General features: G+C 36.3%; 2 protein-coding genes across 19 annotated transcripts in view; one reads left to right on the plus strand and one right to left on the minus strand.

The window, feature by feature from the left end:
- Nucleotides 1-7,899, plus strand: part of PAPLN (papilin, proteoglycan like sulfated glycoprotein) — a 93,691-nt gene extending 85,792 nt beyond the window's left edge. The window contains exon 27 of one of the 2 annotated variants that reach the window (XR_008508154.2): nucleotides 7,649-7,899. Coding sequence is in view for 1 of the 2 variants with exons in the window: in XM_045901152.3 (XP_045757108.2) it covers nucleotides 7,649-7,692 (44 nt within the window). In the remaining variant the exon portion in view is untranslated. The remainder of the gene's footprint in view (nucleotides 1-7,648) is intronic. The other variant, XM_045901152.3, reaches the window with a different exon arrangement.
- NUMB (NUMB endocytic adaptor protein) overlaps nucleotides 1-23,063 on the minus strand; it is a 190,642-nt gene that overhangs the window by 54,026 nt on the left and 113,553 nt on the right. For all 17 annotated transcript variants that reach the window (XM_064571303.1, XM_064571297.1, XM_064571302.1 and 14 more), the window contains one exon: nucleotides 10,964-11,104. In XM_064571303.1, coding sequence (XP_064427373.1) covers nucleotides 10,964-11,089 — 126 coding nt within the window. In that variant the 5' untranslated portion in view covers nucleotides 11,090-11,104. The remainder of the gene's footprint in view (nucleotides 1-10,963; nucleotides 11,105-23,063) is intronic.

Here is a 23,063-nt window from a genome sequence, read left to right on the forward strand (position 1 = left end):
AGACACTGGGGAGGGTATGTGCTCTGGTAAGCGCTGTGAATTGTGCAAGACTGTTGAATCTCAGATCTGTACCTCTGAAACAAATAATGCAATATATGTTAAGAAAAAAAAAAAAAGAAGAAGAAGGTAGCGGGAGGGGAAGAATGAAGCGGGGGAAATCGGAGGGGTAGACGAACCATGAGAGACGATGGACTCTGAAAAACAAACTGAGGGTTCTAGAGGGGAGGGGGGTGGGAGGATGGGTTAGCCTGGTGGTGGGTATTGAGGAGGGCACATTCTGCATGGAGCACTGGGTGTTATGCACAAACAATGAATCATGGAACACTTCATCTAAAACTAATGATGTAATGTATGGGGATTAACATAAGAATAAAAAAATAAATAGAATTAAAAAAAAAAACCAATTCACAAGAATTACAGGAAACAGAGAAACATGTTAAAAAGAATGAATTTTTGGCATTTTCAATTTGCTGAAGAGTAAAGAATTAGAATTCCAGACCAACCAGAGGAATAGGTTCCAGTGAACACCAAAGTATCTCAGTTTAACCATCTGAGCCACCCAGGCGCCCCAAAGTATCTCAGTTTAAACACAAGAAAAGAATGCCCTCAAAGCAGAAGTAAAGCAGAAGTAGACAGAGCCTTGCTAAAACTGTAATCCAGCCTCAGTTCTGTTAACACAAAATCTAACAGACAATATGAGAAAGGAAAATTACAGTCCATTCTGACTCAAAAGCATAGTTGTGAAATTTCTGAACAAAATATTAGCAAAGAGAATCCAGAAATATACTCAATAAACTCAACTTGATCAGTATCTATAATCATCATCATCTTTCACAATAGCCACTTAACTGATCTCTCTCCTTCCACCCATCAGTATCTATCATTATCAAGTTGAGTTTATTCCAGGAATGTAAGGTTAGCTGACTATTCAAAAACTCAAGTATAATTTACCACCTAACAGAATTAAAGATAAAAATTATGTAATCATCTCAAAATTTAGTTTCCATTCATAATTTTAATAATTTTTAACCAAGAACAGAAGGGAACTTGTTTAATCTGATGAACTGTGGTAAGATTGAGAATGAGGCAAGAATTCTTATCACCAATTCTACCCAAAGTTATAAACATCAGTCTCTCACCAATGCAATGAAGGGACATACATACATACAAGTATAAGGATTAGAATATAAGAAATACAACAATAATTATTCATAGATTATATAATTGTATTAGTAGAAAACCCAAAAGAATATACAAATAAATTACTAGAATAAGTGAGTTTAGCAAGGATACTAGATATAATTTCAACATACAAAAGTCAACTGTATCATTTTGCAATATATACAAATATCATTATGTTGTACACCTGAAACTAATATAATGTCGTATGTCAATTATACCTCAATTTTTAAAAAGTCAATTGTATTTCTATAGCAGCAATATGCAGAAAATGAAATTTTTAAAAAGTTACCGTTTATAACAGAATCAAAATTAAATGCTGGATATTATCCTTCATTCATGAATCTACTCTTCTACCAACAGTCTTTCCCAAAATAATATATGGCAAGTCTACCCTTCCAATTGCTCAGATCAAAAACCTTGGCCTATCCTTGACTTCTCTTTTTCTTGATTGACATTCACAAATTTAATCCATCAATAAATATTATCAGCTCTATCTATAAAATACATCTAGAATCTGACCCCTCTTACCACTTCTACTACCATCACCCTGATGGAAGCCATCATCATCTTTCACAATAGTCACTTAACTGATCTCTCTGCTTCCACCCTTGCTCTTCTCTACAATTGATTCTCAGCACAAGAATCAGAGTAATCCTTTAAAAATATAATTTATATAAAGTCATTCCTCTGCTCAAAATTCTCCAATGGCTTCCCATTTTACTCTAAATAAAAGCCAAAGTCCTTAAAAGAGTCTATAAGGCCCTATACCTCAAAGGGTATAGGTTTCTCAAAGGGTAGCATTTAAGAATTATATGGAGGCATTTTTTATAACAATGACTTGGAAAATTACACCTAGGTAGTATGCACAGATGATATCCTGCTTCCTGTATGACATCTGAATGCGCTACTGGACACTTAGGATGGATAAAAAACTTGTCATATTTAGATTAGACTCTAACTCCATTTTACACATATACACACACAATTAGGGTTAGGGTTAGACTAATAGTTCACTTAATATGTTAGGGGTGGGAGGTAGAAAAAAGGAGGTAGATAATTCTTTTACATCTTATAATATTTCTTCTACATGAATTAGTCTTTTTATATTTTTAGTTTTTTGGGGAGTCAGTTTTGGTCATTTATATAACCTAAGAGTATTACCAATTTTATCCATGTTTTCAAGTTTATTTGCATAGAATCTTAATTTTTAAAATTTCATTGGTATCTGTATTTTCCCACTTTACTTTTTATCCTGTGCATCTGTGTTTTTTTTCTTGATAAAGTACATTTAGCAACTTCTCATTTGGCATTAACACTGTGCACCAAAATCTTCTGAAATTACAAATTATACTTGTTATATGGTAGGTAAACCACTGGATTAGGACCTAGCCTATTAGAAATACTGAAATAGTAAGAGCTCTACTTTCTGTACCATGGTTATTTGGTTATATGCAAAATAAGAAAAGCCTGTGTGATTTTGTGATTTACAAGAAATACAGATTTGGGCATTCAGATGACCACAATGTATTTCTCATATATATCTGGTCTTTGCCCACAGTTCCTGACTCACAGCTCCCCAAATCCTTGGGATTTCCTGAATATTGAAAGTGATAAAGGTGTCTTTTGTTATGTAAAGGAGGCAACTTTCGGAAAGCATCTAAGAGTGGCAGCTGGTTGCCTGGAGGACCAACCACGTGATTAAATACTAATAAGCATGAATTCCGTATCCAGTCCCTTAAGCCTCTATCCTGCCCAATTTAAAGATATTATGAAATCCACAATCTATCCAATAGAAGGTCCATTTTAGCATTCTATATACATTCTACATAATCAGAGAATTAAGATTTTAATTACAAATCAAAGGATCGATGAGCTGGCTTAAAGATTCCACCAATTTAACAACCAAAAAAATTTTTTTTGAAGATTTTATTTATTTGTCAGAGAGAGAGAGAAAGAGAGCGCACAAGCAGGGGGAGTGGCAGGCAAAGGGAGAAGCAGGCTCCTACAGAGCAAGGAGCCCAATGTAGGACTCAATTTCAGGACCCTGGGATCATGACCTGAGCCGAAGGCAGACGCTTAACAACTGAGCCACCCAGGCACCCCGACTCCAAAGCATTTTTGTTTGTGTCAGTTATATCTATGATAATTTTACTATATTAGAAATTAAAACAAAGAATCTTACTTTTAAAAATTGAATTCATTGAAAAATGGTAATAAAACCCATTACCTGTTAACAAAAATGACATTTAAAAAATTTTTTTAAGTTTATTTAAGTAATCTCTACACCCAACATGGGGCTTGAAATTTCCACCCTGAGATCAAGATGCTCCTCCAACTGAGCCAGCGAGGCGCCCCCATTTTTTAACTTTTAAAAGCTTTTATTATTTTTTAAAATTTTAGTTCCAGTGTAGTTAACTACAGTGTTATGTTATCTTCTTGGTTATTTCTGGGCCTATTTCTCTTTGATTTTTCTCCTTATTATAAGTTGTATTTTTCTGCTGCTTTGCATGACTGGTAATTTTGAACTGGATGCCAGACATTGGAAATTTAACCATCTTGGATGCTGATACTATTGTATTCCTATAAATATTCATGACCTTTGTTCTGGGATACATTTAGGCATTTTGATCATTCTGAGGCTTGATTTTAAGCTTTGGTAGGTGGAGTCAGAGCAGATTTTAGTCTAGGGCAAGTTTTTATCTACAACTTAAGAAATACCTTTCTAAGCACTTTCCACAATGTCCCATGAATTAGTGATGCAGGCAGGCCAGGTCCAAGGACCCAGAGGGGATCCCAGAGGATGAGCCAAGAGGGTCCTTAAATCAGAGACAAGCCAGCAGGAGGTGAAAGCAGAGTTTATTGAAGATGACAGAGAGAGAGAGTAACTGGTAGACTTGGAAAGGAAAAGAGCATAATCTCCCATTAATGAAATTTTTATTGAAAAATAACTATATTTTCCAAAATGAAACAATTTTGTGAGAAGAGTGGCATTGTTTCACATTTCTGCAAATCTCTCAAATATCTGGCTTAAAAGAAAAGTGGATTCTCAAATTTGCATCTACATTCAATCTGTCAGAACGTGTTGTTTTGGGGCGCCTGGGTGGCTCAGTCGTTAAGCATCTGCCTTCGGCTCAGGTCATGATCCCGGAGTCCCGGGATCGAGTCCCACATCGGGCTCCCTGCTCGGCGGGAAGCCTGCTTCTCCCTCTCCCACTCCCCTTGCTTGTGTTCCTGCTCTCGCTATCTCTCGCTCTGTCAAATAAATAAAAAAATATATATATTAAAAAAAAAAAAAAAGAACATGTTGTTTTGAAGTATATAAAGAAACTATGGCTAGGGCACTTGCATGGCTCAGTCGGTTAAGCATCTGCCTTCAGTTCACGTCATGATCCCAGAATCCTGGGATGGAGCCCCAAGTCAGGCTCCATGCTCAGTGGGGAGTCTGTTTCTCCCTCTCCCTCTACCCCTCCCCCAACTTGTGCATACGTGTTCTCTCTCTCTCTCGTGCTCTCTCAAATAAATAAAATCTTAAAAAAAAAAAAAGAAACTGGCTTCACACAGATATATAGTTGGAAGAGAAAGTATGTCAGGATCCCACAAAAGGTTTTGGGGACCTCACTTTGAGAACCACTACATTAATTTTTATAGGTAACATCTGACTTCTAACATTAAAATTCCTCCCCTATTAAAAAGATTATCTGTTATTCTAGCAGAATTGCAAGACAAAGTTTGAAACCTCCTCTAATCACTACTGTAATACTAAATTATTATACTTACATAGGCACCAGTATACTTAAACATACATGGCAGATATCAAACGAGTTGTCATTTCACTTGATTACTGCCTAGTAATCCCATTTCTATTCCCGGTAATTGCGTATTCTAGATCTCCCATTCTATGAAGTAGCTACTCCACTGTCTTTAAAACCTAACTCCACAACTTCTCTCCTCACTCTTCTATAGATGTCTTCACTTCACATTTCCTTGAGAAAATATGTCTTTAAAATAGAACTCCGTCAGTCTTAAGCCACCAACACCATAAATATAAGTGCATTTTTACCCCGTTTTCCACCTTTGCTACTGTTAAAATAGAAGCAGTATCCTTCCTCCATCTAAAACTAAGCCACTCTCTACATGCTTCTTTATAAAGTCCCTTTAGTTCAAGTCTCTCCTACATTAAACACAAGACTCAACATAAAATTAAACTACCAATGATTTATAGACTTTAAATGAGTAAATTTTATGGTATGTAAACTACATCTAATAAAATTGTTAAAACAGTTTTAAAACAACACACACACACAGTTTCTCAACCTCACACTCCTTTTTATTCTGCCTTTCTGTTCTCCTTTGAAAAAAAAAACTCATTAAAAAAAAATTTAACCACCTTGTTGAGATATAACTGACATATAATGAACTATATACAAAGTTACAATTTGCTGAGCTTTTGTATATACCTGAGAAACCATCATCACAATCAATATAATAAATAGCCATCAACACCAAAAGTTTCCTTGTACTCTTTGTAATACTTCCCTTTCACCCCTTCCCATCCTCACACAATCTTGTCTGACAAACTTCTTGAATTAGTAATCTCTAGATTTGTCATCATCTTCCTTATTTTGCATCCATTCACTCCTCAATCTAGATTCCATCCTCATGATTCCCCATAAGTGCTATCATCAAAGTCACCAAGACTTTCAAATTTTTAATCTAATGAAGTTTCATTTCTTCCTTGATCTCTTTATAGCATTTGACCTTTCTCCTTCCTTGAAACCTTGCCTTCTGAGATCATACTCTTCAGGTTTCCCTTTCTACCTCTCATTCTTACTCTCCTTTGAAGATACCCATTCACTGCCTGTCCCTTCTATGTTTGTCATAGACCCTCCCCTTCCCTTACTTCCTCTAGGCAATCTCACTTACTTACGACTTCAATGGTAAGTTATACATAGTCAACCCTCATTATTCAAGGATTCCATAGAACTTATTTGTAATATCAAAATCAAAATTCATGGTGCTTGTGGTGAGTGGGGATCTGCATGCACACATCTCACAGGCACCTCAAAAGGAATTCATCCTCTCTACTCTCAAACATGTTTTTCCTCAGTGAGCATGCCCACCACCCTACTAGTTGTCTATATGGGGAACTCTTTACATCAACTCATTAGGTTCAGAATTCAGTGGTCCCTAAGGCAACGACAGATAAGACATTATTTGCTCAGCTATATTTGACCGAGGAAATTTATCTATTTTTAGGCTACTGATGGGTAAAAACACCACACAGGGACGCCTGGGTGGCTCAGTCGGTTAAGCGTCTGCCTTCAGCTCAGGTCATGATCCCAGGGTCCTGGGATCGAGTCCCGCATCGGGCTCCTTGTTCAGGTTCTGATTCTCTTATCCAACCATGTGTCACTTGTATATGCATGCAGGGTGGGAAGGGAAGGCAGATAAGGGGTGGGGAGCCACAGCCTAGCAGAGAGGATGAATGTCTTGTAGAAAGGATTTCAAGAGGCCATCTGGAGAAGACCATACAAAAAACACCCTAAATAAGCTCCCCTGCCTGCATAACATGTAAATCTCACATCTTACATGTTTATCTCTAAAGTACATGCCCATCAACTGTTTCTTATGACAAATGACAGTAGCACGGAATGATACTAAATCTTATTTATCTCACACAAAATACTTAAAAGCTGGTGCGCCTGGGTGGCTCAGTCAGTTAAGTGTTTGCCTTCAGCTCAGGTCATGATCCCAGGGTCCTGGAATTGAGGCCCGTATTGGGCTCCCTGCTTGGCAGGGAGCCTGCTTCTCCCTCTCCTTCTGCCTGCAGCTCCCCCCACTGCTTGTGCTCTCTCTGCATCAAATAAATAAATAAAATCTTTAAAAAGAAAATATTTAAAAGCTGTACATTTCACAGCCAATTGGAAGTGCTTCAATTAACTTTACTTCAATCACTTCAATACTATATATCAGCCTCTCAGAATCCTGTAAAAGAGGTTTTTTAAATATACATATATGCTTATTTATTACAAATATGATACATGCTCATAAGAAATGTCACTAGTTCCAAAGGATATACATCGAAAAGTAAAAAGATCCCCAATCCTTCATTCCCATTCTATAATTCAGGTTTACTTGTGTCTTCTTACAGATATTTCTTATATACATAAGCAGATATATAGATTTTTTTCTTTTTAACTATAAACAGAATCATATTATATACATTGTCCTGGGCCTTGCCTTTATCACCTAATAATACATTAAAGTTATCTTTCTGTGTGAGCATATCAGAGAATATTCTTTCAGTGTTTCCTATGTCAGTGATCATCACCTCTATCAGTTTGGGACAAGAAACTAGGTGTCATCCTTAACACCATTCATTCCCTGGGTCCAGTCCATTTCCAATTCCTGTTGCCTTTATCTCTTAATTATCTCTCAATTTACTTATATTTCTTTCTTCTCACAGTTACCACCCTAGTCCAGAGTAATCCAGTCCTTTGGATTATGTAATAATCTTTCACCAGACTCTTCACATCCACTATGGACTGACTATCTCCAAACCACACCACACCCAGAGTCCCAGTTTGGGAAGATGAAAAGTTCTGGAGATGGATGGTGCTGATGACTGCACAACAATATGAATGTCATTAATGTTACTGTACTGTACACATGGAAATGGTTAAAATGGTAAATTTTGTTATGTATGTTACCACAATAAATAAATAATGAAAAAAAAAACCACACCAGGTAGTGGCTTCCTATTATTCTTAAGGTCCCAAATCCTTAACATGGCCTATAAGGCCCCACCCTAATTCTTTCCAGGTTCATCTCATATAACTTCTTGTACTACAGCCTTCCCTTTTTAAAAAGCATTTATCTCAGTTTATAATCATGTATTATTAATGCAAATATCTAATTAAAGTCTATATTCGCACAAGTATACTATAAACTCCACAAGAGCAAGAACTGTCTTTTTGTTTACCACTTAGCATATGCCTGGCACATAGTAGGTCTTCAAAAAAAATTTACTAAATGTATGAAAAAAGGTCTACCTTGTTCCTTAAGAGTGGCAAATAATTCCACTTAATGGATGTCATAATTTCTTTTTCTTTCTTTCTTTTTTTTTGAGTGATAGTACAAAGTTTATTGAGTGATAAAGTACAAAGCTTCCAAAGAGGGAGGGGACCTGAGAGGGTTGCCCTGGATGTCATAATTTCTTTAGCAAATCCCAGAATGATAGCTATTTAACTTGTTTCCAGATTTTTGCTATCAAACAATGCTAATGAACACTTCTGTCAGTATATCTATGAATGTACTTAAATATAATTCTTTTTTTGTTTCAAGTTGTTATTTAAATTCTAGTTCGTTAACATATAGTGTAATACTGGTTTCAGGAACAGAATTAGTGATTCATCACTTATATAATACCCAGTGCTCATCACAAGTGCCCTTCTTAATCCCCATCACTCATTTTGCCCATCCCCCACTGACACCTCCCCTCCATCAACCCTCAGTTTGTTCTCCATAGTTAAGAGTCTTTTATGGTTTGCCTCCCATAATTTTTTTAAGTTTATTATTATTATTTTTTTAAATTAATCTCCATACCCATGTAGGGATTGAACTCACAACCCTGAGATCAAGAGTCACATGCTCTTCTGACTGAACCAGCCAGGTGCCCCTTAAATGTAATTCTCTTTTTTCTTTCTTTCTTTTTTTTTTTTAAGTAGACGCCATGCCCAGCATGAAGCCCAATGCAGGACTTGAAGTCATGACCCTGAAGTTAAGACCTGAGCTGAGATCAAGAGTTGGTGCCCCTAAATGTAATTCTTAAATGCAAAATTTCCGGTCAAATGAAAAGTGCATTTAAAATTTTAACTGGGACACCTGGGTGGTTCAGTGGGTTAAGTGTCTGCCTTCAGCTCAGGTCATGATCCCAGGACTCTGGGATGGAGTCTCACATTGGGCTCTTTGCTCTGTGGGGAACCTGCTTCTCCGCTCCTCCTGCTTGTGCTCTCTCTTTCTCTCTCACCCCTGACAAATAAATAAATAAATAAAATCTTTAAAACAAAATGTAAACCCCAAGTTTTAAAAAATAAAATAAAATAAAATTTTAACTGATATTTCCAAATTGCCTTCCTAAGAGTTTGCAATTTATACTCCAAGTAATCAACAATGTGTAAGAGTACCCATTTCCACGATACTCAACTTGTACAATCAAAATGAGCCTACTCTTTGGGATGAGGTTGGGGGAGGTTGTAGAGAACAGTGTTAGTTTTTATGTATGAGGGTTTTTTTCATATTTTAATATCATACCCAAAGTTTTAATTAAAAATTTAAGTTTATTATTCCTATAAAAGAAGTTTCAGGGACACCTGGGTGGCTCAGTCGGTTAAGCGTCTGCCTTCAGCTCAGGTCATGATCCCAGGGTCCTGGGATCGAGTCCCGCATCGGGCTCCTTGTTCCGCGGGGAGCCTGCTTCTCCCTCTGCCTCTCTCTCTCTATCTCTCATGAATAAATAAATAAAATCTTTAAAAAAAAAAAAAAAAAAAGAAGTTTCAGCAAATGAGTTAAGTAGACAAAGCTAAGAAATTAGGAAAATGTTTAGTTATTGACAGACTGTGGAAAAATTTGTGTATTTTAAAAACCATGAATTTTTGGGGCACCTGGGTGGTGCAGTTGGTTGGGCATCCAACTTTTGGTTTCGGTTTAGGTCATGATCCTAGGGTTGTGGGATTGAGCCCCTGTGTTGGGCTCCTTGCTCAGTGGGGAGTCTGCTTGAAATTCTCTCTCTCCCTCTGCCCCTCCTGTGTGCACATGCACTCGTGCTCTCTCATAAATAAAATCTTAAAAAAACCCCACATGTATTTATTTAACCTGTAGATTCTACAAATCACTTTTCCTGTCATACAAATTTTTCTCCTTTCTGAAGCTTCAGGCTATGTTTAAATCAATGGTACTGAGGCAGTACAAGGAGGAGAAAATCACAGTAAGAATATTCACACATAAGAAGATGTAAAAAGAAGGGGAAAATATCAACATTTTATATTAGACTAAATTTTTTTCTTGAAGATACTAACATTTTGGTCTAGTTCCTTCTGTATTTTTGTGTCCACACTTAATACATCTCATAGACTGCTTATATAATTATAAACTGCTTCTCACTAAACAGTATAGCATATACATTTCTTTCATGACTTTAAATTTTACCCTTTTTCTCCAGAGTGTCAAGTAGTAGTAAGAAAAAACACCTGTATGGTACCCCCTTTTCTCTACCTCTTCACTATGTTCTTAACTTCTTTGAGCTTCCATTTTCTGATCTGACAAATGAAGGCATTAATTTAAATGCCCTCTGTACAGTTAACAGTTAAAAGATTGAAGGGAAAATCCCTTTTAACTCTTTTAAGATTTTCTAGAACATACCAGGCCTGTATTTAAGAAAACAGACTCCTCTTCCCTCTGCCCTACCACTTAGTAAGTATTTCTTACTCAAAATAATTTGATTCTTGATAATTTGGGATTTTTAGATATTTCAGGATTAGTTTCTCATCAGAAGTGATCTATTTGTAGTGATTCCATATTATATATCAGAAATTCCTGTTTAAAATATAAAGAGAAAAAAATCACTAATTATATTTTTCTTATTAATTCTACTTTGAAGCAGAAGATGAAGGGATTAGTTTTTAGAGGATTTTCTTTTAATTGTCCTAATCAATGGGATTTCACATATAATAGGCTGTCAATTCTTTTCCACATCTAGAATTATAGAAACATGAGCTCTTACCTTAACTGGGAAGCTACATTTTCCAGTACGAACCCCTTCTTCATCTGTCTGCCACTGATGTGGACGACTGGCCTCTGGAACATAAACATCTTTCTTTCTCCTAAAACTTTGCCGTAGTTTGTTCATTTTAATTTTTACAACCTGCAGACAGAGTAGAAGAAATATGAAAAGTAATTATTACCTTCTCACATATTTAAACTTTGGATTACCATGCTGAGAAAAAACTAATGTCCCAAATGAAACATTTTGGTTTAATAGAAAATGAGCAACTAGTATCCCTCCTCTCAGAGTAACTCTAAGCTCAAACAAATCATTTCACATTTCAAAAAAACAACGATAATACTAGTTCTTATAAAACTATAACAACCTCTAAGATTTGAAGAGATGTTATTCGAAGAACTTTCAAGCATTTTAATTTTAATAATCCAATGAGTGTTCCTTCTGATTTACCCCTCAAATCCATTCTAACTCCTGAATAAGGAAATCTGTACATGTAGGCCAAATTATAGACTGCTAACAATTTCTGAAAACATTCTGAAAACTTCCATACTTACTAGGAAAAAACCATTCCTAAACACTAAAATTTAGGGATCTTTTGGCTTACTATTAGAAACATTAAACAAAGCAGGGACTATAACGTGTTTATAAAACATCTTTTATAAAAAGGAAGAAAATAAAGTTTCTTTTAAACATAAAGAAGAGGGAAAAAATAAAAATAAAAATAAAATAAACAAAGAAGAGGGGCACCTGGGTGGCTCAGTCTGTTAAGCGTCTGCCTTCAGCTCAGGTCATGATCCCAGGGTCCTGAGATAGAGCCCCATGTCAGACTCCTTGCTCAGTGGGGAGTCTGCTTCTCCCACTGCCTCTCCCCCTGCTTGTGCTCACTTGCTCTCGCAAATAAATACATACATACATACATACATAAATAAATAAATAAATAAATAAATAAATAAATAAATAAATAAATATCTTTTAAAAAATAAAAATAAACATAAAGAAGAAAAAGTTCTACTAGGATTAAATTATTCTAAGGAAAAAATTTCTTGCAAGTAGTATAACATCAGAATGTACTTTCATATCTAAAATCATCATAGAATGAAAGTAAACTAACAGCTTTCAATTATAAAGGTCCAAGTCTCACCATTAACTTTGTAAATTAAGGTATTAAACTATAGTCAATTTTTTGTTTTGTCACTGGAATAGGTACCTCTCTAATGCTTTCAAAGGTACAGTAGAAATCACAAATCCACAGGGAAGGAAGACTTAACTGATAAGAAACAACAGAACAATCAAGAACCAATGAATAAACATAATGAATGGTGTCCCTTTACAGAGCAGATCTCAAAATCTGAAACCACTACCTCTAGTTTTTTGTTAAGGAGCACAGCATTGGTCATTCTTTCCCTGAAGGGATTTAACCACCTCAACCAGCCTAAAAGAGATCTTAACTTTTGAAAATGACGTGACAAAGCACACAAAGGAAACATCCTTCTGTTAGGAGTGTTAAAAAGGAACGAATTAAACATTAATTCCCACATGACACCAATTAAAGACTTGAAAATCAAAGTTTGCATTGAGGAAAATAATTTTGTATCTTAAAATGCATGTCACAGCAGAACTATTACTAAATTAGCTAGTTTATACAGACAAGCCAATCTTACCACATACCTTCTTAAAAGGTAAAAATTCTGACAAACAAATGGCAATGTAAAAATCCCTGGATTTTCTAAAAATGAATTTATTCTCAAACCAAAATTGATTTATGGAGTATATGAAATAGGTATTAAATAATCAAACGACTGGACAAAAGGTAGTCCATTCCTTTCCCTTTAAGTAGATCACTCATTCCTAAACTATCTTAAGTAAGAGTCTACCTTAATCTAATAGATTTAAAAAAAATTCCATAACCTTCCCTGATAATACATCCTGTTATTACTTCTTCATATCACTTTAAAAATATACGCAAATACAAATATAAAAAAATTAAAAAGTACCCATATCCTTGCTCAAGTTGGCACTCTAAGAATCTTGAGGCAAAAAGCCCATGAAATTCCTTACTTCTTAATTTCTCTTAGTAGGGGGATAGCCCTACTAAGAGTCATCCCCGAATTCACTGTCTCTGACCAATAACTCTACTGCTTTTGCCTCCTTAGTATATCTTGATTTCATTCTCCCACCCACATCAGTTCTACTAACCTCAGACATTTTTGTGTAAATTATTGCAAAAGTCTATTACTTAATGGTTGCTTTGCTGCCAAGAAAGGTTCATTAATCTGTTCTCTTGACTAGTGCCAGAATGCTTTCTAAAACACACATCTGACCATGCAATTGCTCAGCTTAAAATCCTTAACTCACTTCACAACACTTTCAAGATAAAGTCCAAATTCCTCAACTTGGCAAAACACAGACGTTTTTCATCTGGCTTCACTCACCAATCCCTATTCACATGCTAAGCTCCAGCCATACTAAACTACTTACAGATCTCCAAACAAGGCATGCATGCCCTCTTTCAGAGCCTATTTATATGTTCTTCTCTCTGCCTAGAAAGACCTTTCCCTATTTATTTGCCTCTAGTTAAAGTCTACTCATCTTTGAAGTCAACTTGGGAGTCTTCAGGGAAGCCAGCATTTTTTCTGACAAGTTCCTAGAGCTGGCCTGGGTTAGGTCCTTTCATTTCATAGGCTTATGATTACTTCTTTTACTGTACTCATCAAGCCTTACAGCAATTTTCTATTTCCTTAATAGTAAACTCTATCTTATTTAAATACTACCCCTGCATTTTAACACAGGACCTCTCATATACACGGCACACTATAAAATTGAAGAACTAAAAGATAAAATAGAACCCCATCATATTTAGATAATATTTACTAGGTAGGATAAATGTAGCCACATATAAGACCAGAGAGAATCACTGGTGTTGGAAGGAGACTGCACATGTAACGGTAGTCCAGCGTCACATTGACAAAGGAACCACTTTGACAACTTCCCTTAAAGGAAGCCATACAACCTCTGTCTAAATAATTTTAGTACAAGTTTATTTGCTCTTTGGGCAGCTATTTATTGTTGTACATCCTACTGACCAATAAGAGAACAGAGTGAAAGTGTCAACTGACTTGACATCTAAATATCTTGTGACCTTCAGTACTAATATGGTTATCAGCATTTCTACAAAGAGTATTACATATCAGTGATTTTCAAACTATGCTTTAAGTAGCCCTAGGATTTTCATGGAGGAGACCCAGGGGCCACTGGCTGGACAAAAAGGGAAGGAAGTTAGAAGGTTAGACTCAACTTAGGAGGGACTTCAGGTCCCTGTCACAGCTTCATACGAACTCTATCTGATTCACGTATTGGGATTCCATATACGTTTAAGGAAAGGGTTTCGGGGCGCCTGGGTGGCTCAGATGGTTAAGCCTCTGCCTTCGGCTCAGGTCATGATCCCGGGGTCCTGGGATCGAGTCCCATATCAGGCTCCCTGCCCAGCGGGGAGTCTGCTTCTCCTTCTGCCCCTCCCCCTGCTCGTGCTCTCTCTCTCTCTCTGTATCTCTCTGTCCCAAATGAATAAAAGAAAAAGAAAGAAAAAAAAAAAAAAGGAAAGGGTTTCATGGCTGAAAATTTTTTGAAAATGAGTGATATAATCATAATAGTTCTAAAATGAACTTGGTAAAATGAAAATACGAATGATAATATCTTGCTTGCTACTTCTTAAAGGGTAATTACCAATGGCCTGTAAATAATCTAGTAATTAAAGTAAGAATTAACACATCAAGGGAGAGTCCAAACATTCTGTTTTCAAGTAATCTATATATAATGATTTTGCTCACAAAGACAAAAGAAATAACAAGAAAAAAATAGAAAATGTGTTAATTCAAAGTCACATTTACGACAGGCCCTCAATAAAGTTAAACTTTACTCCCAAATAAAGAAAACCACACCCCTTGACAAAGTCCTGGTTGAACACAGGTAAAGGATGTATTTTTGCCAGTTTAAAAACTGAGAACAAAAAATCTTACTTTGTCCTACAAAAAAGGAAAGAAAAGAAAAAAAAAAAAAAAGAAATGAAATCCCCATTCTGCTAGCTACATAACACTGTCAAATTCAGAAAATCTTTTCACAGTTCCCATACTCCTTAAATGCTCTGCCAATTTTAACACCATGATTCCAGCTCTCCTCTGTACACTTCTTTCCTCCTTGGCTCTCCCCACCACAATATCTCTATGCCTCTGATTTATCTTCAACATTTCTGTTGCTGATACCTCTGAGGGCTTCCTCTACTTTCTCCCACTGAGTATATTTCCCAAATATCAGTCCTCAATCTGTGCTCTCTTGTTTACACTATCACTCTTGGTGAAATAATCAATTCAAATTCAATTATTCAATTATTTCAATTATTGGGAAATCATTATTTCCCATAATACTTTTAAATCTTGCTCTTGTATTTAAATTTCTCTATTTGGGTGCATGGATGTTGCCTCAAATACATCAATTTAAAGTTAAATCATCAGCTCTTATCTCCCCTTAAGTCCTTAAGTCCTCCCCTTCTGTCCCAATTTGTTTGGGTCAGTAAAAATAGAACTTACTATGTGATGGGCCCTAATGCAGATGCTAGTGGATACAGAAATAAGACAACTTGGCTTTAGGTGGCTCTCTCCCCTCATAAAAGGTAATTTCTGTACAATATGGTGAATGTAATAATAGCACTATAGTGTTACCGAAGCACAGTTTGGGTTCAGGAAACATTTCCTATAGGAGATATCGCCCGACTTAACTTTTAAAGGAAGCCACATATAGTAGGAGGGAAAAAATATTCCAGGTGGAGGCAACAGCATCAACAAATGTGTAGATGCAGGAAATTAAATGCTGGACAGCAATGCAAAAAGAGTGCAGACAAGGATCAGGTGCTGATTTTATCCTACAGACAACCAGAAGCCACTAAAAGGTTTTACACACATCAGTGTCAGAGTTGCAATACAGTTACATTACTCTGGTGGCAGTATGGAAAACAAATCTGAGGGCAAAAGACTATAGATGAGTTAGAAGGCATTTTAAATAGTCTAGGCAAGTTATGACAAGAGCTTGAGCTAGGGCAGTGGTGTAGGGAGAAAAAAGAGGAGTAAAGAAAAGTTTAAAAGTAAGAGTAGCAGAGAGAATTGAGTCAACATGATATAACTGTGCCTCAGGAAATTTTTTTTGCCCAGAATGATAAGACTAAACCAGTAATTAGCTTTACTGTTTGCTTCAGGAAATTCTTACAAACTAACTTATCTGGGCAAACAGTGTGTACATCAGGGCAAAGAGCTCTCCTGACAGGATAACAAATTACTTCAAGAGCCTTTTCTTATTATGTCCACTAATTCCAAATACCATGTCACAAACTTTGCCCACCCTAACCAGTTCCCCATCTTGAAGGATGTGCCTTACACCATGTGAATCCCAATCTTAAAACCCTAGAAATACCCTTTCCTAAGTTCCCCTAACTACCAAGACTCTGTCAAAGTGGTGCTTTCCCTTGTTGCTGTAAGTTTAATAACCTCAGCTTTGCTGAATCAACAGGATTCTCTTTGTGGGAAAAGTCAACAGCAGGAATTGGTGTCTGACTACAGAAGATGGGGAAGAGAAAGAGATACAAATATGACTCCTAAGTTTTAAGCCTCAGCAAACTGAACTGTTGAATTTGAGGGGCTTGTTGATAGGGCTTCGAAGTAGAGATGTATGTAAGCCTTGAAGCTCAGGGGAGAAGTCAGGGCAACCACAGACAATCATGGTAGGTGAAAACATTTCCTGTGGTCATCTCTTTATTTTCCTCCTTTCCTAATAGGAGTTAGGATGCAGTAATTAGAATTAAACCCAGAATACTCAAACATGATAAACAGAGGTGCATAATTGGCCAGTATATACTAATACAGCCATACCAGTGATTATATTTTTGCAATGCTTACATTCTAGATGGTAAACAGTCACTGTGCTGAGCTCCTCTCCTGGCATCCACTGCTTGACCTTCCACAACTCAACAACTAATAGGTTAACACCTGGTTTAACAGAGTACTAAGGCCAGTGAAGATTATGACTGGTCAGCAACAGTGCAAGACAGATTCCAAAAGTCCCATCTCTCTCAGGCACAGTTGTTGGCTCCCTTTACGGTCCCAGAGGGTTGCCCTGCCTTCACGTGCTCCTGCCTGGTCCCAGGTAGGAACAGTGAGGAGAATGCAATAGCCCTCCAACCTGTCCACCAAACTGGCCCCCATCTCTACATGTTCCCCCGTGAGATCAGGAATACACTTGTTAGGGGAGACAGCACCTTAAGCAGTGACACAAACTTCCCAGTAGTCAAACAGACCAACTAGTTCTTCATTAATGGATAAAATAGCAAGATCCAATTATATGCTGCCTACAATAAACCCACTTTAAACATAAAGACACAAATAGGTTGAAAGTAAAAGGACAGAAGGCAATACACCAATTAATACTAGTCAAAATAAAGCTGGAATGCTATATATTCCCTTCTCAATAATCAATAGAATAATCAATAAGCAGAAATCAGCAAGGATGTAAACAGCAAAACTTGAACAACAGTATTAACCAACATGACCTGATTGACACTTACAGAATTCTTCTATTCAATGATAACAGAATATACATTCTTCTCAAGTGCATGTGGAATGTTTACAAACATAGACCACGTTCTGGGCCATAAAACAAGTTTCAAATTCAAAAGGGTTCAAATCGTACAAAGTATGATCTCTGACCACAGAATTAAGTCACCAAATATTTGGAAACTACATTTCAAAATAGCCCATGGGTAAAAGTACGAATCAAAAGGGAATTCAGAAAGTATTTTGAACTAAATGAAAACAATATATAAAAATTTACAGGATGCTGCAAAAGCACTACCTAGAAATTTACGGCATTAAACCAGTGGTTCTCAATCAGGGACATTCATTGCCCATCTGGACACATTTGGCAGTATCTGGAAATATTTTTGGTTGTTGCCGGGGGTTGCTGTTGGCATCTAGTGGGTACTGACCAGGGATACTGCTAAATGTTCTATAATGTATAGGACAGCCCTCTCAACAAAACATTATTCAGCTTAAAATGCCAATAGTCCCACTATTGAGAAATCCTGCACTAAATGTCCATATTTTTTTTAAAAAAGGGTCTTATTTAAATCCATGTTCTCAGCTTCCACCTATAGAAACTAAAGGGACAAAGAAATGCAAAGTAAGCAGAAAAAAAGGAACTAGTAAAGATCAGAACAGAAAGCAGTAAAGTAGGAAAACAAAGACAGAGAAAAGGAAATCAAAAGCTGATTCTTTGAGAAGATTAATAAAACTGATAAACCTGTAGCCACACTAATGGAGGAAAGATACAAATGACCAATATCAAGAATGGAGAGGTATCATCACATAGATTCCAGAGACATTAAAAAGAATAATAAAGGAATATTATGAACAAGTTTCTGCTAATAAATTCATGGACAATATGGAAAAATATCTTGCAAGACCCAAACTACCACAGCTTACTCAAGAAGAAATAGATAACCTAAACAGGCCTATACCTAACCTATTAATGAAACTGAATTTATAGTTAAAAATCTTTCCACAAATGGGACGCCTGGGTGGCTCAGTCAGTTAAGTGTCTGCCTTCAGCTCAGGTCATGATCCCAGAGTCCTGGGATCGGGTCCCGCATTGGGCTCCCTGCTCTGTGGGGAGCCTGCTTCTCACTCTCCCTCTGCGGCTCCCCCTGCTTGTGTGCTCTCTCTCTCTGTTAAATAAATAAATAAAATCTTTAAAAAGAAAAAAAAAATCTTTCCACAAAGACAACTCCTAGGCTAAATGGATTCACTGATGAATTCTCCCGAACATTTAAGAAATCATACCAATTCTATACAAACTCCTCCCAAAAAGTTGAAGAGGAGGGAATATTTTCAAATTCCTCTCTCAGGCTAACACTACTCTGATGCCCAAACCAAACAAAAACATTATTTAAAAAGTAAGCTACAGACAAATATCTCCCATAAGCATACATGCAACAATTCTAAACAAAAATTTAGCAAATCAAACCAAACATTAAAAGGATAATACATCAAGACCACATGGAGTTTTTCTAAGAAATGCAGTTAGCTAACATCCAAAAATCAATGTAATTCACCTTATTAGCAAAATTTAAATGTCCCGTCAATATTTAAGTTTGCAGCTATATTTTTCCTTCTTCGAATTCAAAGATTATATACTGAACTGAGATTTTTTTTAATGAGTTAAAGTCAACTAATTTTAAGCATAATTTTTTTCTCTCTCTCTATATATGTATATGTATACATTCCATAGAGAGTTAAGATCTAGCCCTGATTTGTGTGTGTGAATTCCAGTGTTGTACTTCCAACTCCAACTCAAGATGTCTCCAAATCAAATTTATCTTTTCTTTCAAACAAGCTCTTCTTCCTGATTTTCCTATTTCTACATAGTACCTTTTATATCCATCAAAGCTTTAAAATGACAACAAACTCTAGGTCCATCTCTGATACTTTTCCATAATTCTTCTATACCCAGTCCATCAACTGATGCTACTGGATGAGAGTATCAGTATATCTCTGGCATTCAGTCCTTCCTATTCCTAACAGCCCTGGTTTTTTTTTTTTTAAAAAAAAGGGGGGGGGGCACTTTATCCATGAACTTCTGCAACAACCCCTGGACTCTAATCTTCCTATATGGTTATGCCAGATTAAGATTCCTAAAATTCATCCTTGATTGTTTCAAAAACTGTTGAAGATTCTACAGTTTAATTTGTGACTTTGGCCTTCAGGAACCTCTACAATTTGAACCCAACCTTTTTCTGGCCTCATCTCCCAGTACCTCCCTATAAAATCCTAAGAAAATCAAGCCTTTCAAATATGCTGTGGCCTTTTCATTTCTCTTTGTTTCTTCACACTGTATTTTCTAATTGTAATGTTTTACTTTTGTCTTCTTTCAACTAAAATACTTCACCACTGTATGATAATGAAACTGCTCTTAAAGTAATTTTACCAAAGAAGTAACAAATGTTACTTGTAAAGAGCACAAAAAAACAGAAAAGTCCAAAGAATGAAATACAAATGGCCTATAATCCCATTAAGCAGAAAAAACTTCCATTGACATTGGAGTTTCTTCTTTGTCCTTTTCTATACATATGCTTTTTTTCTTTTTATTAAAAAGGGATCAGGGCACCTGGCTGGCTCAGTCCACAGACCATTCAACTCTTGATCTCAGGGTTAAGTTCGAGTCCCTGGTTGGCTGTAGAGACTACTTAAAAATAAAGTCTTTGGGGCACCTGGGTGGCTCAGTTGTTAAGTGTTTGCCTTCGGTTCAGCCCCGCTGCAGGCTCCCTGCTCAGTGGGAAGCCTGCTTCTCCCTCTCCCACTGCCCCCTGCTTGTGTTCCCTCTCTCGCTGTGTCTCTCTCTGTCAAATAAATAAAATCTTAAAAAAATAAATAAATAAAGTCTTTAAGGGACACCCGAATGGCTCAGTCAGTTAAGGGTCTGCCTTTGGCTCAGGTCATGATCCCAGGGTCCTGGAATAGAGCCCCACATCACCTTGGGGGGGGGGTCCCCACTCAGCGGGGAGTCTCCTTCTCCTTCTCCCTCTGCCCCTCCCCGTTTGTACTTTCTCTCTCACTCACTCTCAAATAAATAAAATCTTTTAAAAAAAATTAAGTCTTTAAGAATAAGTAAATAAAAAATAAAAATAAAAAAGTGATCACATATCTTACTCTAAGCAAGGCAAATTTGAAAGTCTTTCTGTCCTTTTCAGAGCAGTATTTTTACAATCTAGATCTAGTAATTCAGAGAAATAAGATTTATATGCTTTTGTTATAATCAAAAATTCATATCTGAAAAGAGAAAAAAGGTTTCACATTTCTTTAAAGACAAGATTTGTTTCACTCAACACCTAGTACAGGCATTTGTTTATGTAAATTTTAATTTATATACAAAAAACCTCAAATATTTTCATTAAAATGTATTCAATAAGTATTTATTGACTACCTACCATGCCATGCAGCAATAAATTATAAAATATAGAGCAAAAACCCTGCCTCTATGAAGGAGACAGACAGAAAATAAAAAGGCAAATTATTTACAGTGGTGTGCTGAGTGGTAAGTTCAAATGATAAATTCTCATTTATTCATTGATTATTTCATTCTTTGCAAGTTTGCAAACCAGGTGTTAAACACAGCCTTTATTAAAAATTAAAAGGAAAAATAAAATAAAAGGAAATATAAAATAAAAATGTAAAATTATGTAAGTTATTTTAAAACAAAGGCAATAAATACTAAAAACTCATCACTTCCTAATTATTTTACTATGTTTTATTATCTATGCTGCTGAAATTATTTATGATTTTGTATCTGTATGGTGGAAGAGCTATGTAATGCTGGGCTACTGTATATCTGTCCACAACATCATGTTCATTGACTTCATGTTGGTGGCTTGAAATCGGCCATGGTGACAGTATTTATACCATGGAACTTGGCAAAAACTACACTCTTAGCTTGAATGTTTTGTGACTGTCTAGATCTAAGAAACTGATGGAGAAAATGTTGACTAAACTCAAAAGTATGTGGTATCTATAACCATTACATTATGAATAGCACAAAAAAATTGAGAACATATTCTTCTAGTATTTCAAAACTATTATCCAGTTGAGCAAAGAAGTTTCTCAGGCCATTGACATATCAGTGAAATGTTGATGCACATCTTCGTTGTTTCACTTTCACCTTACTCATCAGCACAAACAGAAATATCAACCATCATAACTACACTCAGAGAACTAGTAGTGAAACACTTACTAGCACACCACTGACTTGTATGTTAGAAGACAGTAAAGCTATGCAGAAAAAGATGAACAGGGTTAAGAGGGGGATTAGAAGTGCTGGAGGCAGGGATAAAGTTTTAAGTTAAGAAAGTAACATTTGAGCAAAGAATTGAAGGAGGTAAAAAAGTAAGCCATGCGAGCAGGATGAGAATTCCAGAAAAAGAAAATCAGTGCAATCCCCTGAGGGGGTGGCTTGCCTAGAGTACCTGACAAACAGAAAGGAGGTCAGTGCGTTCAGTGCAAAATGAAACAATAGACTAGGAGAGATGAAACCAGATGGGTTACATAGGGCAAAGTCATATAGGGTCTTGTAGGCTAAACACTTTGATTTTTTCCTCTGAGAGAAATGGGAAGCCACGGGAAGGTTCTATATAGAACTTAGTTTTGCGTTTGGCTGCTGGGTTAAGAATGAACTGAAGATTTCCTTTTTGATTTCGTGGTTGAACCATTCATTGTTTACAGCATGTTATCTGGACTTCACTTATTGTGTTCTTTCCAGATTTTTTTTCTTGTGATTGATTTCTAGTTTCATACCATTCTGGTCAGAAAAGATGCATGATAGGATTTCAGTTTTTGTGAATTTATTGAGATTTGTTTTAGGGCCTAACATGATCTGCTCTAGAGAATGTTCCAGGTGGACTTAAAAAGAATGTGTATTCTGCTGCTTTTGCATGGTATGTTGTGTATATATCTGTTAGATCCATCTAGTCCAATGTGTCATGAAAGCCACTGGGCACCTGGCTGGCTCAGTCAGTAGAGCATGTCACTCGATCTCAGCATTTTAGGTTTGAGCCTCTCAGCGTTTTAGGTTTGAGCCTCACATTGGGTGTAGAAATTACTTAAAAAAATAAATTCTTTAAAAAATAAAAAGAACCAAAAAAACAAAGCCACTAGTTTCCTTGTTGATTTTCAATCTGGATGATCTACTCATAGATTTAAGTGGGATGTTAAATTCCCCTACTATTATTGTATTACTGTTGATTTCTTCCTGTATCTCTTAATAGTTGCTTTTTGTATTTAGGTGCTCCCATGTTGGGTGTATAAATGTTTACAATTGTTATATCCTCTTGTTGGATTGTTCCATTTCTGATTACACAGTGTCCTTCTTTATCTCTTGTTATATTCTTTGTTTTAAATTCTATTTTGCTTATATAAGTATTGCTACCCGAGCTTTCTCTGCACTTCCATTTGCATTGTAAATGTTTTTTCACCCCTTCACTTTCAATCTGCCTGTGTCTTTAGGTCTCAAG

Source organism: Mirounga angustirostris, unplaced genomic scaffold (assembly GCF_029215605.1).
Source record: "Mirounga angustirostris isolate CCGP_5_RB_7025 unplaced genomic scaffold, mMirAng1.0.hap1 SCAF_9, whole genome shotgun sequence".
Lineage (NCBI taxonomy): Eukaryota > Metazoa > Chordata > Mammalia > Carnivora > Phocidae > Mirounga > Mirounga angustirostris.